Source organism: Wolffia australiana, chromosome 2 (assembly GCF_029677425.1).
Source record: "Wolffia australiana isolate 7733 chromosome 2, ASM2967742v1".
Taxonomy (NCBI): Eukaryota; Viridiplantae; Streptophyta; class Magnoliopsida; order Alismatales; family Araceae; genus Wolffia; species Wolffia australiana.
In genome coordinates this window covers 17265933-17282818 of record NC_135836.1, presented here as the reverse complement: position 1 = coordinate 17282818, position 16886 = coordinate 17265933, and the positions used below count along the sequence as shown (strand labels likewise).

The 16886-nt window shown below is 39.8% G+C and overlaps 1 protein-coding gene across 1 annotated transcript; it reads right to left on the bottom strand.

Moving 5' to 3' along the window:
• Nucleotides 1-4970: 4970 nt before the first annotated feature.
• ETL1 (SNF2 domain-containing protein / helicase domain-containing protein) lies at nucleotides 4971-15240 on the bottom strand. The gene is made up of 12 exons (XM_078592391.1): nucleotides 14562-15240; nucleotides 14377-14494; nucleotides 12987-13027; nucleotides 12666-12916; nucleotides 12396-12576; nucleotides 10804-10989; nucleotides 10501-10674; nucleotides 10235-10393; nucleotides 6348-6425; nucleotides 6121-6257; nucleotides 5824-6042; nucleotides 4971-5202 (listed from the first exon to the last, which is right to left on the bottom strand). Exons 1-12 carry the CDS (start codon nucleotides 15051-15053, stop codon nucleotides 5040-5042), a joined length of 2199 nt encoding a protein of 732 aa, XP_078448517.1. The 5' UTR covers nucleotides 15054-15240; the 3' UTR covers nucleotides 4971-5039.
• Nucleotides 15241-16886: the final 1646 nt, after the last annotated feature.

Here is a 16886-nt window from a genome sequence, read left to right as displayed (position 1 = left end):
TATGACTAGGTAGTGTTATTCTATCTAGATAAGTCAATGGCCATCTCTATTATCAAACCAACAAGAATGTTTAGAATGCACCATAGAAGACTAGAAATCACTATATTAGGATCTCATCATAATTCACAAAGGCATTGCATGTATTCATGGAATTCATAATAAACGTCATACGAAAATAATAATAAATAAAATATTTTTTCAATGAACTTAAATAAATAAAGGAAGTGTGATTGGCTTGAAAAGCACATAATATCCATCAGAAGATAGATGAGAATGATTTTAGGCGAGATCTCAAGTTTAGGATAATATTTAAAGAAAATAGAAACTAAAAGGGCTCTATACATATGATGTACGTCTAACAATAAGAACAAATATTATAAGAGGATTCAAATATTAATATCTGATGAAACTAAAAATTATTTACAGGTATTTTTACATTATTAAAAAATTATTTTTACTTGGTTTTTATTAGGAATTCCATGTGGCAGTCCTCTATTGGGCCCATTGGTGCATTCTACTTCCATTGGATCAAGCAAACCCCTCTACTCGAACGGACCAGCCATAGATCATCAGAAGCTCCTATTAATTAGATTGACCAGCATAGTCTGATAATTATTTGGCCAGTTCACTTGTTATTCTGACAACTCAGTCTGACCTTTGTTCAAGTATTTTGATCTGATCCAATCACAAAAAGTCCAACTACTAAATACTAAATATCTCCTTTATCTTTGCCTCTCCCTCTCTCTTTGTCTCTCCTCTTCTTTCTAACTCTTCCTATCTCTCTCCATCTCTCTCTTATTTCTCTCCACCTCAACATGCATCTCTCTCTGTCCTCTTCTTTCTCTCTCTCTGGCTATCTCTGTGTATATCTCCTTGGTTTATGTCTCTTGATAAACCCAAAATGTGTCATGGAATTATACATATTTCAAAGTCATTTTGGAATAATTTCATGTGTATTTTATCCAATTTTATAAGATTTTGCATCACGTGCTCTAAATAGAGCAAGTTATAAAATAATGCATTTTTAATGTCATTTTTATGCATGTTTTACAACTTAAAATATTTTTTAGTAAAAATATAAATTAAGACCTTTTTTAATTTATTAATGCTCTATTTAGTATTGGTTTATGTTATTGCAGGGGTGAAGTCAACGTAGAAGTTGAAGAAATAAAAAAAAAAAGAAGAAAGAAACATAGATTTATCTAAATAAATAAATAAAATTTTAATGGGCCAGCTAAGGAGCCAACCAAGAGCACCAGCGCTCAAGCCAGCCAGGGCAGACGAGTGCGCGGGGCACTCAAGCCCCCGTGCGACTGGCGAGGGGTAGCACATCCGGATGGTAAGCCAAAGCCGGCCACATAAGGGGTACACAGGCCCATAAAAAGGCCCACAGCGAGTCGTGCAGGTCGAAGAGAGGTACCTCATTTATTTATATCATTTGGTAGTTTACACTGACATTTATATAGCAATTTGGTTTTTAGCAATTTGGTCTCGCATTAGGCCGGGCCAATGAACAAAAAAGGGATAGTGGCCCAACGGGCAGAGATCTGATCAAATTACAAAACATAATATGGTCGGGCTTCAAGCCAACCCGGCCCGAAGCCCATATCATTTTGGGGCATTTTAAAAAGGCGGATATGATCTCAGCCCACTGATCCTCTTAAATAAAATCAGACGGTGGAGATCTATTCCATCCATTTAACTGTTTTATTCTTATTCCAGGCTTCTAGTTGGTCTACGAAGCCTGACGAGACAACGGGACCCGAATACGGACGACTCAAAGAAAGCAGAGGTGACGTGGGATGCCTACGCGTATGCTGACGGGGTGCTGAAAGGGCAGGACAGGGGTGTGCCGTAAGTGGGTCCATGGTTGTGATTTAATCGTAGCCGTTGAACCCATTTGAATGGGGGATCGGACGGTCGACACTGTTGTCGACGCCACCAACCGGAGGCTGTTTTGACCAGCGAGGGGGAACCAGCAGCGATCCAACAGCCTGGGAGGATTCCCAGGGCTGTCCCCCGCCATCGGACGGTCTGGGAGGTCTCTCCCAAGCCGTTTAAAGGGGCCTCAAAGACCCCAATTAATGGCATCTTTCCACCTTAAGTCCATAGGACGGCGGAGATCCCTTCCGCGTTTGGTAGCAAGCTGCGACATCCTGACAGCACCAGCATTTGTGGACAGCGAGTCAGGAGCCAAAGAAGCTCTGAAGAAGCCTGCATAAGCACCCAAACGGAGGAGAAGAGAAAGAGAACCCTTAAACTGAAGCTCGTTGATCGACGACACACCTTCTTTTCAAATCAGGGCTATTCAGGTGATCTGACAATAATTTTTGGCTGAATTCTATGTTTTGGTTTAATTTGGATGCTAAATTTCTCATTTAATATAGATCTTGATTGAGTTCTTTTTGTTGACATTGGTGCTGCGATTATGTTTGGCATTTCATCGAGCACCTCGCGTGTTCAATGATTCTTTGTTCAATTTATATAAGTTCGACTTTACCCAGCGTAAAAAAAAACTAGCCACATACCTTTTACCTGAATTCTATTGGGCATTCTGTCGAACACCTCATAGGTGTTGGACAGAAATACCCCCTCACCTTTGATTTCCTCTACAACACCTGTATAAAGTACTTATAAAAATCATAATATAACTAAGTATATTATACATCTTTTACATCTCGATCTTCTGTCGGGCATTTGGTCGAACACCTCTTGGGTGTTTGACTAAATCAACCCACTGCTTATCAAGATCGATTATATAAACTCTATAAAAAAATATATAGAACATATAAAAAGATAAAATCTATCCTATTTCAATATTCTATAGGGCATTCTGACAAACGCCTTAAGGGTGCTCGACAGAACTGTCCCTTTCCTCCCTATTTTTTACTATTATAATTATTAAAAAAACTCATTACGATAGATATACTATCTATATAGTAAATATTATAACTATATAAGGTATTCACCTTAACTATAGGTGATTATATGCATATCCACTCCCTCATAGCCTCTAGTAATCCGTTTATTCCATCTTAACATCTCTCTATACTTATACTTAGTATGTTATAGTTAAATAATTACTTAATACTCTCTTTTCACCTATCCTCTTAGTATAGATAAATATTACTCTGAACCCTTTCATTCTCTCTTAATATATTTATCTAGCTTCTTCTACTTATTATTATTCTTTTACTCTTATTAAACTACTCATTCTTATTAAATTCTTATCTATCTTATTATCCTTTTTAAATATAATACCTAACATCTTCAATTCTGTATTATTCCTAGTATCTTTACTACACATATATAATCTTAAATATTTTCTATTCTCTAATTGTATTATTATAGTAGTATTTTCTCTACTTCCTAATTACTTAATTCTTCTTGTTAGCTTTTGTATTATTATATAGTATTAATTATCAAATCAATTATTGAATATATACCTAAAAGCCAATCCCTGTGGAGACAACGTTACATAACGCTATACACTTGAGTAAAATTTAACTACATAATTTGCCTTTTTCATCTCTTTCCATCTTGTTGTCTCTATAAAAGTATCTTTCTACCTCTCCAATGTCTCAATCTTTGTCTCCCTATCTCCCTCAATCTCACTTCCCATTTCTTTCTATCTCTCTCGCCCTTGATCTGTGTCTCTTTCCATCTTGATATCTCGAGAATGATATACATACATACATATGTATGTGTATGCATATACATACATAAAATACATATGTATGTATGTATGTATATCATTCTTGAGATATCTCTCTTCTTTGTCTTGCAGACTTCATCCATCTGTGATATGTGGATTCCATCAAACTATAACAACTTAAACGCTCAGTGATTACTATGACTTATCATTCATTTCTGATTTCCAGTCAGAGAGTCTGATGCTTCTGAATGTTCTACTTTATTTTTATCAGCCTTCTATTTCTGAAAGTATCAACTCAATTTTTATCTTTCCCCTATTTCTGAATCTTGTACTTGAAGTTCATCAGTTTGCTATTTATGAACATATTTAATTTGCTTCTTACCCTTGTAATATCTTCTACAAAGTTCTGATTGATTTCTTTGACATCTGATATTTATAATTCCTTGATTGATTATCTTTAAATTATCTGATCTAATATTTGACAACATGATCTGCACTCTCAACTTTGGATCCACAATTTGAATATCTGATTGCGATTTTATAAACTCGCTCTAAAATTTTAAAAATTAGTTTCTATCTGAATTTTATGTCAATATGTTGTCTATATATGAGGTTGATGATGCCTACAACCATCATCTACGACAATGACTCCATGTAGCCCGCACCAAACTTTTGTGAATCTACACAGGGTTGACGTCGAAGGCAATGTCAACACCATCATTTTGATTTTGTTGTCCCTTGGTCAATGTTAACATAGACATCACGTGTCTTTGTTCTCTAAAATGTGCTCTCTATGTCACTCTCTCCTCTATCTCTCTCTCCATCTTGTTCTGTGTGTTTATCTATCATATCCCTTTTATCTCTCTCTCTCTCTCTCTTTCTCTCTTTCCCTAGGTCTCTCTACCTCTGAAAAAGCAATCTTTCTATTTCACTTGTTCATTCTCTCGTCCTCTCACTCTTGCTCTCTCTCTCTCTCTCAGTTTATACCCCTTATAAATTTCATACTTTTCAGTCAAACTTGGTACGCTGTCAAGATAATTTAAATTTAACGCAATCAAAATAGAATTAATTCAGGTGGCTACTTAATTCAAGAATCCTCTTTAATAGGATTATTTATGAACATGAGGTACATCATAAGTTACACCCGCTAAGCACATTAACCACACACTGCAACTTTCAATATGACAGATACAAGCGTTGTCTCAGTCACAGCGCTTAATAACACGGACTACCCAGTTTTAAACAGAACTGTTTTTTAAAGAAAAATATTAATATAGCATATTTGGGCGGTGGGGATATTAACAAGAACAGAGGATATAAAACTGAGAAAAAAAATATAATTAGATGCAAAACTTGGTCGCTCTGGGACAAATGTCCCAGGATTTTAGACAAGCAGGAGAGCGGATAAGATCTCACCCATTGTCTTCTCGGGGATGACATTCCCATCCCCCATATCTGCGCCGGACTCCAGCACTGCCGCATCCAGGATGAGTTTTCTCTTGGCGATCTCAAATACGTTTTCATCCACAGTTTCTTTCGTAACCAGCCTAAATTTTTGAATAAAATCAAATAATTATGATCCGTGAAGGGAACAAAATCATCAGTCGACTAAGAGTCTTGTCTGAGACCCTTAATTATCAAACGAAACTAGTAATCTGTTGGGCTCTGATTCAAAAGCTGATATTATGAATTCTGAGCAAAGAAAAAAAATGCTCATGTTTCCTCTGGTATGGATGTCCATGTAGAGCCAGTCCAAGTCTTCTAGATTAGCAAACAACCCAGAACAATGCTCTATATTCGCCAGAAACAAAAAGATTCGTACATTTGATACGAGGAGTCCGCAAAACAACCGGAGGAAGACTTTAAGATAAGAATTGTGACAAAATATTATCATTTTCTTGCACAGGCTTAATCAAAAAGAGGGAGCTTAATCAGACCAGCCACACAGCAGGACCCGATTGGCCCGATCAGCCATTCCACTTGCTGATCAAAGTAGATAATCTACAATCAATCGGCCTTCTTGACTGGATCTGATCGATTGACGATCGGGAGGTTCGATGGGTCTGGTCGGAGAGATGTAATCATGATATGGAATTTCTGATCGATCTAAATTATAATTAGGACCAGTCCTATCCCCAACCTTATTTATCAAAGAGAATATATTATACCTGTACACAGTAACCGGATTTCTTTGGCCAATACGATGACAACGGTCTTCGGCCTGCCTGTCAATCTGTGGATTAAAATCCATGTCATGTATGATGACAGTATCAGCTCCAATCAAGTTCAAGCCTTGTCCTCCAGCTCTAGTGGAAAGTAAGCAAGCAAAAATAGATGAATCGTTGTTGAATGTGTCCACTAATGTCTGCCTCTCTGAGACTTGAGTGCTGCACGGAGATTAAAGCTAAATGTAAACCTGAGAAACCATAAGACTCACGGAAGATCTGAAGCATCGTAGTCTTTACCTTCCATCAAGACGATTATAAGTGACCCCAATGACATCCAGTGCCCATTCTAAAATATCAAGCATGGACGTCCACTGGCTAAATATTAGAACCCTGTGACCGTTATTTTTTAACGACGGAAGAAGTCTGCTTAGTGCCTTGAAAAGGAGGGGGAAACAGTGAAAAAAATGGACGACTTAATAATGAAAAAAATATATGATGCATATATCCATGAATCAAAACTATACTTGACATTTTGCTGAGCCAAGAACATGAGCATCAGAGAGAGCTCCTTTGATGCCAAAGCCCCCATTTGAAATTAAAAGCTGACATCCAAAAAGATGAATAAGAAGCTATAATGAGTAAAATGCAAAGACAAAACGTGAGTCCAAACAAATGGGTACCGAATGTCTATAGAAAACCAACAAATCCTGGATTTTCTACTTAAACTACGAAGTACTTCGAAAATTGGCTGGCTAGAAAGTTTTTTAATCCTGTTAAACTATCTCGAAAGAAAATGCCAGAAGGTACTCTGATATAAACCCACGGGTTTTTATCATGAGGAAGAGACGGGAACAAGAGAAGAGAGGGGGACGACAAAGTACGCATCAGAATAGTTATTGTCTGGAGAGATGTATTGGCAGGATGGATTTCACTCAAAGTGACCGGGATTGAAATGGAAACATATGCATCACTCGAGGAAGAGAGAGAGGAGCGATCAAAGTGACTTCTAATTTCTAATTTTCCTACCCGCCTTAAGTACTACCTTATTTAAAGGGAAACCCATGCAAAAATAATAAAAAATCCCTTTACAGGGATTGAAATGGCAGAAATATCTTCACAGGGATTTGGGAACCTCATATAGAGCTCCCCCTTCAACAACTAGCTTCTCCTCAAGCTGGATGGCCCAGGCTGCCATTTGGCCTAGCTATGCAAAGACTTGGCTACAACAGGGCTTATGCTTGGACTCTGCTAGACTTCGCTGGCCCATGAACTGGACCGCTACTCCATTGTGGGCTGGACCAACTGGACCGCTACTCCATTGTGGGCTGGACCACTGCCAGCATTGCATCAGGACCCTTCGCGATGGAAAGGTAGTCGAAGGCGGCTACAAGGCTGAGGAGTTGATCGAGGTATCCCACCCTCTGTAAAAAAAGGCAGTCACAAGGGTTGGCTCTCTGGGTCAACCGCTAATCAGAGGGCAGTTCCCATGGCAGCTGTGACAATGGAAATGGGCAGAAGCAGCAGGGGTTCTGACAGTGGTGGTGCCAGCACCAAAAGGGGTACATGGGCAGTGGCGACTGCACCAGCAGGACTCCGATGATGGTGGTGGCATAGATGAGGACTCTGATGACCAAGACAAAGACACCAGTGGTGGCTCAGAGGGGGAAGGTGATGGAGACTCAGGGGATGCTACCACCATCTTCCTCTCTGACACTGGTCCAAGATGCCGATCAAAGTAGATGATGCGGTGCAGTTGGCAGAGAAAGGCAATGGGCAGAATGGCAGTGCGACCTTGATCGACGGAGGATTGGCTCTGAGAAAGCCGACTTGATCACTTGCAGTTGGTTCAAAAACTTCTTGTCCACCATATTCTGCCGAGCACCAAGGTTCTCCATGGATCTTGTAGCTCTGATACCAACTGAAGGATTTGCGCTGACGATCCTGTTGGTGGCTTATTGCATGCCACATTGTGTCCAAGCATGGTGCCACCCTCGAGACTGCCTCCTGTTGAGACTCCTGTTGGCACTCAAAATTCTTGTGCAGCCCCCCCCTCTCCCACGACCACTCCAACCCACTGCTCTCCGCAACACAACATTTCACCACTTTCCACAATCACTGTCGCCCACTGTTTCCCTGTAACCACCACTGTCCACTACTCCCTTGCAACTGCCGCAGCCGCCACATCACAAATTCACTGAGTTGTCCCATATCTCTGTGCGTGGGGATGCTACCCTGATAACCAAGGGCCATGGGGTGTCTAAAAGGACTGGACACTACATTTCAGACCTCAACACGTCCATAATGGCCCATCCCACTACAGAACCACCCACCACAGCCCAGGGCCACCTGCCCATTTCCGCAACACAACCCCCCCTCCTGTTCTTGCTCAGCACCTGCTCTGCCCGATCCTTGACCACTCGCCTCCAGAGTCTGGGCACCCTGCCTCTATGTATATGGCACCACTCCGGAGGATATTTTAACCATGCTGCCCGGATTTATCCTGACCGACCATGTACCCAGACGAAGCTGGGCCCCAGCCTTCTTGAGAGAGACAAGCTCATGGCATGAAATGATGTGAAGGACCACTACAATCCATGAGAAGCCATGGGGTAGCAGTCTCATGAGATGATTGAATCCCAAAGCCATCAGCCTAAATCAAAGGATACCTCTGCTACCATGGCGTGGCCAATGCAAAGGTTCTTGCTTGTGCCAATGACACACCTCTACCTTATCTCAGGTTGCTGGATCTTTGGTGTTTCAGCTCTTACAATGAGTTCGGAGTTACCCATCTCCTTGGGAGCACCACTTGCAAGGGATTATCGGTTATCTTTCCTTTATTACGATATCAAAAGCATTTCCCAAATCAGGGACTGTCTTCCTATTCAGAATGTGACCAAGGGATTCATTATACATATTAAGTCCCATGAGGAATCTCTAACGCCTGTCATTTGTCGCGTATTTCCATAGCAGACTTTGATTCCCAAGAGGCTGATAATGATCTATATCTCGCTAGATAGATTGGAGCTTGCAAATTCACTGTCTTCTCGCCCTGTCACAAAAGGACTGCCTTAATGACCAGCTCATAGATGTGCCAATCTTGGTTCTTTTTCCACAACTTTACTGAATTGAGTCCCAAACATGCTTGGACGTTATAAGTTTCAAGAACGTCAAGGATAAATTGTCAGATATACTGCAGAGGAACCATGCATGGACAGTAGCATCATCCTTGTCCCAGGCATAATATTGTTGATCTTTAGGTTGCTTCTCTTCAACTAACTCAATCCCCCCCCCCCGCAGTATGAGTTCAATATACTGGCTCCGGTCCAGCAAAACTAAACTCTGTTAACTTCAAGGAGTCAAGAGTCACTGGGAAAGATGTATGTCCTGCAAATTCCACCTTGTGAGTGACACAAGATTTATCTTGTTCAGAGTCGGACATCTGATGATAGGCAACTCAAGTAGGAGAAATAAACACGTCTCCCACTATGAGCGATAAATTCTCCCTGAAAGATCCACAAATGGCAATGCAGATTACAGAGAAAATATCCCCTCTGACAGAAGATATATCCCGAATTAGAGCCAGAAATATCAGCAGGTTTTGCAACAATAGAGTCGTTGTAGAGGACCAACGACAAGAAGAGGGAGATAGAAGACAACCTTGATGGTTGACTCCAGAGTACTTGTCAGGCAAACACCACAAAGTGATCAATGAGTGGTTTCCAGTGGACAACGGATTCTTGAAGAAGTTACTGCCTAGCCAGCCTGCTTTGGTACTCACGTGTTACAGGGTTGTATGTTGACCAGCGGCTAGGCTAACCGGAGTGCAGCTCTGATACTAATGAGTTGGAGGTAGCTGGTCGCCATCAAATTGTCTTTGTAGAGCTATGAGAGGATTAATGTTTCAACCCATAGAAAAATCTTACTTTAATAGGAGGGGCCAGGATAATAGGAAGGGCCCATTCCTCTCGTAGATATGATAATGGACCTTAACAGGCCCACGAATCCTTTATAAGGGACGTCCATCTGAGGCCTTACAAACTACCACTCATGGGATACAAAATATATAAGGGGAATATAAAGGTCGGATTTTATAGGACAACTTCCATCACAGGATGACATAGGACATATTAGGTTTTCCAAAACCTCTGGTAAAGCTATGTATGACGATCATAATGAATGAACTCAAACAGAATATGGATTGCCAAATACTAACATTTGTTGCAACGGCCAAATCCCAGAGGTGTCATTAGGAAAAAAAGAGCAAAAATAGGGCAATCCTAGAAAAAAAAAACAGAATGTGTTATCTCAAAGACTTAATAGGGTAGACGGTTCAATGTGAGACCCTCAAATTAAAACAATGTGAAACTAGAAATAATATTCACAAATAAGTAGAAAAGTAGCACGAGGCTACCTGATGGATCTCGTAGTCATTATAATCTCTGATCTCTTTTATAACTTTGTCCAAATTGCATTCAAAACCGAATATTCCTCTAGGGTAAAGCTCTTTTGCTATACGAATGACATCTTCATCTTTGTACACTCGCCTCACCAACAACGGATGGTTCGCAATCTGGAAAATCATGATGAAACAAAAAGGGAGCGTTAAAGATTCTGTTAAGAACCCTGAAACATAAAGAAAACATGAAAGAGCTGCATGAAAAAATGGCATATCTTCACCTTGCGAAACTGCATGAAGTAATTTGAAATTTGACGGCCGGGAAGAGGAACGATATTACTATTAGAACCATTGCTGGTAGCTTTATTTGTACGAGCAAGACATGCCCGGCGATAGTCCCCAATGGCATCATTATAACACTCTCTCTGATCAGAAACCATGTAAACATATTCAACCTGGAAATTATAGTCAGTTGAACAAAGTCTTTAACACTGTGTTACGAAAGAAAAAAGCAGGTTCTGAATGCTCAGTCATCGAAAAGGTAAATGAAGATATCAGATTCAAGGACAGTAACTCGAATCGACCTGTTGTACTTTTGGTGTTAGTTGTTGCATAACATCTGACTTCAAACGCCTCAATACAAAGGGCCCCAAAATAGATTTGATACGGATAATCAGATTTTTGTCGTCAGCGTTTAATCGTTTTTTTAAGTCGTCGTCATCATTAGCAAAAATATCAGGTAACATAAACTCCAGCAACGACCACAACTCCTGCAACAAAACGTTACACCTCCGTGAATATAATGAAATGGGCAACCAAGAAAACAGGGAAAAAGACTGGTTGCGTAATCATAAAATACGCTAAAATAATGAGGGAAAAGAGTTTGACTTAGGAGAGCTAACTGTGATGCGTCATTGCCATGTAACAGTACTTGCTTCTTATAGTCCTACCACACTGTCGGTGAATAAAGACTGTCTAGAGTCTAAGCACAGAAGAACAGACTTCATGGTTACAGGTAGGATACCTGGAGACTAGAGTCCAACAAGTCACGTTGATCCATGACATTGACGTTGATGTTGATGAGTCGGCAATGACAACGTCAACAAGAATCAACATCAATATCAACATCGACCGTCCATCTGTTGAAAATAAATTCTGTCGACACCAAAGTCATCATCGACTAGGGCGGTTTACGTTGACATTGGCATAGTCGACGATTTTTTAGCTAGAGTACTAGTAGCCTGACCTTGACAGACAGTGTCAACCAACAGAAATTGTCATCGTTAACTTTAAATGTATGGATGACGAGTGTTAAACCCCAAAACAAAACATTTGTTTTCCATCATCTCGGGGAAAGACAACCTGCCCCCTGATACACCTGGGTCTACCAGAAGTACAGAGCATGATTCTTGATAAACGCATTTTGCCTTCTCAGGTGTCCTCTTACTGAGGTGAAACGGTAAGGACCAGATTTGCAAACGGATATGTTTTCACATCAAGTACCCAGTTAAATGCACGTAAAAACATTAGAAAAAAACAGGAGATGATAAGTCCAAGATAAACTAAGATGAATTGCCTACGAAATAAAAGGTTAGTTTTCTCTCCATACTACATCATAAGAGCTTGGCATTGATGACAATGTCATGACAACGGAACAAATACGCTAAAGCCAGGGTTACAATAATCACAGTGAACTTGAGTAAAAATATAAAGAAAAGTTTGGATAATTGAAGAACGGTTAATTGATATGTACGACATCCACAAATGAATAATGGTTAATTGGATATTGATATGTAATTGATATGCAAATATTTTTTCAGCACGACTAAATCATGGAATCATAACTCCACAAAGTCACACGCAGAAAAAATCATTAATGTTTGCCTGCTAGGGTCCTACCTTACCTCAGAATTCACCCCAAATAGTTATCGAGAAGAATGAGGTTTTCTAATCCTTCGCCCACATCAGAATTATTTTTCTCCACAAAATCATGATTTGGAACTCGACAAATTTAATAAACCCAAAAGGGTTTTCTTTGAAATAACGACTATGACAGCATTCACAACCGAATATCAATAAAAATGCTTTGAAAGAATAAAGCAGCAGAGAGAAAGATGAGTATATGCAGGAAATCTCAAATCAGCCCACAGCTGCAGGTAATAGAACACATATTTACATGTAAATCATTCTGAAGTGGTGTCCCCGTCAGCATTAAGCGCTGGCGGGCAGTTTTTGCAACAGACATCAAGCTCTTCCAGCGGTAGCTCGATTTATCTTTAAGTGCGTGAGCTTCATCCATAAGTACACAACTCCATTGCCATCGTTTTAACACCTTTCTATCATCTCTCTGCTGCCCACTGCACAGAGGGACATGTAATATGGTTTATTAAAATGCTTTGAGTTGACGTTAAACAAGTAATAAGAAATAAAAACGAGATTCACATACGATCGTCGCTCAAATAGTGAGTAAGACGTTACAAGAACATTGAAAGGGGGAGGTAGCCCAGCCTTGCCAAGAGAATTCAACTCCTTTGAGTATGTTGTTCTTCCAGCTCCATGAAATAAAATAACAGAAAATGAGGGGCACCACTTCTTAAGTTCCCTCTCCCAGTTTTCAAGGAGAGATGCCGGGCAAACAATGAGGTGCGGGCCAGGATCATTGTCCAAGTGTTCCAACAGATTTAAGTATGTAACGGCCTGGGAAATAAGAAAGATGTAAGAAACACTTACATTTTCCAATCATTTAAAAAAAAAAGAAATAGCCTACCTGAACAGTCTTTCCTAAGCCCATTTCATCTGCCAAGATGGCTGCATGCCAAAAACTAATGTTAGGATGGAAACCATTTAACCAATGAGAAAAACTAATTTTAAAAGACATCGTGATAAGTAAATGATAAGAAACTGGGAAAAACATAATATAAGAACGAATAAGACCATAACAATATCCCTCTCCCTATAATTGTTTTATGAAGAAATCCCTCTCCTTATAAATACAGATTAATGACACGAAATATTGTGCTGCCAAAAAACCAGAAAGAATAATCCTCCACTACTGGTTAAATTAGGGTCATGGGATTTAAAGTCCTCTCCAAAATATGAGTTTGGATGCATCGGTACCTGACCATGGAGATAACTAAGGTTTGTACAAGGTTCTGAGGATATAACGAAAAAAAGGAAACAACAAAAATCTTTTGATGAATCTGGATAATTTTATTCCGTGTCTGTAGGCACATGATGCCATCAAACTCTGAAGCAACAAAATAATCACTAAGGGATGAATTTAAGTCTTCTATAAATAATATTAAGTCTTACACTTTTGTATCAAATCTCTTGTAGGGTTCACAGAGAAAAAATAGATGGGATTTATTCAATTGAATGACCTGGTCTAACTTAAAACCTATGTTGCAGAAAGGTTATCAGGATACCGTTAAAGTTATTAGTCTGCATGCAACGGTCATTTTCATCGAAAAGAAAAACAATTGTAGCTAACCGATACATTTCATTTCGTCATATTAAGTTCTGAAAGGAGGTTATACAACGACAAAATGCAAACAAGAAGGATTAATATAGACGTTTCAGTGAGAATATTGAAATTAGGCTCCAGCAAAGTTGTAAAGAATTTAATAAGGTAACCCCCAAAGGAGTACTGAGATGCCTCCCAAAGTTATTCTCTTTTCAATGATCTTTTTTCCCCTATTTCTTCAGCCAAGATCTTAGCCAACTGAGAAGATAAATGAAGACCTGTATCATCATAAAAATAATAGAAGTACAGTGCGTTACTCGTATAACGTCTATACTCTATATTTCATTGAGAATTGTTGATTGTTATTTTCATCATGGAGATACTGTCTCTTCGATTGAAAAATCTCCACTCGAGATATCATATTCCTATGAAAACTGTCACTGGTCATTTCCACAACTGTACCCATGACGAGGTAGAGGAGCAAGCTGAAATTGCCGAACAACTCAGATCCCCCAGAACGATGAAAATAACCATTGTCCAACCTGTTGGGAGATTCCGCGGACGATACCTTTATTAGAGGAATGATATGGTTTCAGGGAATGAAGGCAAATTTCCACAAGCGCAGACCACAATCCAGATCTCATATTACTTGATGAATTCAAAGGAAAACAAAACGCTCGAATATAAAGCAAACCTCCTCCAATTCGCTTTCTGTAGAGCAATAGAAGAAAGTTAACACCAACGAGCTGGTACGGTTTGAGTACAGGATCAAAACCCCCCGCGGAACTCGAACAAGCCGCATTAATATCCTCCTGAAACAAGAAATCGCCGCAAAATGATAAGGAACATCGTGGTCTCAAACAGCTCCAATATTCACACCTGGGTCACGATTCTCGCGGCCGAAGCGTCCACTTCGGCGTATCTTTCAAAAGAACTAGAAGCAGAGCCGTAAAGTTCTTCTCTCAAAGAAGCAGATATCTCGCCGCACTTCTGCAAAGCCTTGACAACCAAATCCGTCTCCTCTTCTCCTTCGTCTGCCGAATCCTGACAAAAATCGACATCATCGTCGTCCTCCTCTGCTGATCGGATCTCCACAACCTCAGGCGAGGCCTCCGCGTCACTGTCATCGTCGACAACGAGGCGGCGCACGCGATTTCCACCGTGAACGGAGCGAACAACCACAACGTCCTCATCATCATCATCAAAATTGGGAGACGTACGCGACGGAAGAGCTTCCTTCTTCTCGGGAGGCTTATAAGCAAAGGATTCGATCGGAGGACGCTTGCCTTCCAATTTTTTGAACACGCGCGACGTCGCGAACTTGTGATTTTCCCATTCTTCGTCGGATATCTCGTCGAACGCGCGCTTCATCAAGCCGGAGACGAAGAGGCGGATCAAAACCCTAATCTGATGAGGAGCTGGAGCTCGATCGTCGGAGGGGAACCGAGATCGAGATCGAGAGCGAGCTCGGGACTGAACGAGGCGCGCAAGCCGTACAGTTCCTCTATGCCGCGAAACGGCGTCCCGCCAGTTCTTTTTTCCCTTTTTCCAACTCTTCGGAGTTCCAAATTCCGATCGTGGTTGGGTAATGTTGGTGAAAAATGGACGGGACGGGACGGATGGCGGGAAATCAAATCCGATTCAGTAAAAGCAAACTGGTGAAAAATAATTTAATTTAATTTAAAATTATCATAAAATATTTATTCTGCTTTGAAATGGTTTATTCTGATACTATAGATTCTTATGAATTTTGGGGATTTTTTCGAATGAAATGAGTTAAAACTAATTAAATAACCCACCATGGCACTCTTGCACCACATGGTGGGTATTACACGGTCCTGGTAGACATTAGAAGTCGGCTGCTATAGAATCTGGAAACTGCGTTTGATGGTGTTCCGTTGGCTGTGAACATTTGTGAAACATGTAGAACATTTTGATGTGGTTAATAGCATTGGAAAGTTTATGAATTGGGCTAACGATTGAGAAATGATGAGAAAATTCTGGATGAAAAGATGGAAGATCACATGAACCTCTCTGTCAACTGCCCCGATGGGAGCTTGGTGTTTTGTTTCTCGGTTGTTGTTCATCCTCTCTGAATATTTTAATCCCTCAATCATGGGATGCAATAATAGACCGAACAAGGTTTGTAAAGCTGAATCCCTCTATCCCAAATGGATTAAGAAAAAATCAAGGATGTGATACAACATGGGGGAGGAGAAACTTAAGTAGGAGAACCTCCCTTGATCCTAGTTTACTTAACCTAATTTGGAGAACCAAGATTGATTCATCTTCAGCTTACGTCCACGTTCCCCCATCGTTTCGACTTAATGAACAAGTACCAATTCCAAATTTGAGGAGCCGATCGTAAAAAAATATTTTTTTACTTGGACATGGGGCTTCTTTTGTGGGCTTGGGCTCCATTTCTTTTCCCCATTTGCATCCATATTTGGATATTTCATTTACAGATGTCGTGCATATTAAATAAGCTCCAAATAAATGTGAGTATGAATCCATTTGACTTACATGAGTCAATAGATATTCATCTAATAAATCAATAAAGGATTTTCTAATTTTAAAAACTCAAGTTTTTTGATGTTAACAATAAGTGATGACTGATATGAGTGCATAGTTGAATATAACTTATAAAATCGAACATTATAATCCACTATTGTTTGTACCGATGATGTTTTCAATTCTTCAACTCAAGTTTTTGCGAAAAACTTCAGAATTTTAGACTTAGTCCCACCCACTTTGTCCTTTTTTTCTTGAAGGTCGTCTCATCAATGTATTTGATTGAGTCTTACGACTCATTGATACTAGGAAGCTACATGCCATATCCCTTCAATTCCACTAAATTCTAAATCGAGAAATGTGGAGAAAATCTAAATAAGATAAATGTGAGATAAACCAAAAGGTACACATTAAATGCATATGAATTTTCAGATCTGACTTAGATCTGATACTAACCTGATCCAATGAATTCATTGGATCTGGCTTAATACTGATTTAAACTATATCCCACATGTCATTAGATATGGCTCGGATCTAATCCATACCTGATCCAAAATTCAATTGATCTCAGTTGAAACTGATCCAACCCAAATCCCACAACATTCTCACATCTAGTTTGGACAATATCCAAACCATATCCAGAGTATTTTGGATTTGGCTTATATCTTATACCAACCTGATGTAATGAATTCA

Bases quoted from the DNA above. Each gene is read 5' to 3' on its own strand.
- ETL1 (XM_078592391.1), bottom strand. From the start codon at position 15,053: ATGAAGCGCGCGTTCGACGAGATATCCGACGAAGAATGGGAAAATCAC. The intron at 10,675-10,803 runs GTCGATTCGAGT...TATAATTTCCAG, and splicing joins TAACACCAAAAGTACAACAG to GTTGAATATGTTTACATGGT. The intron at 10,394-10,500 runs GTGAAGATATGC...ATGATTTTCCAG, and splicing joins ACTTCATGCAGTTTCGCAAG to ATTGCGAACCATCCGTTGTT.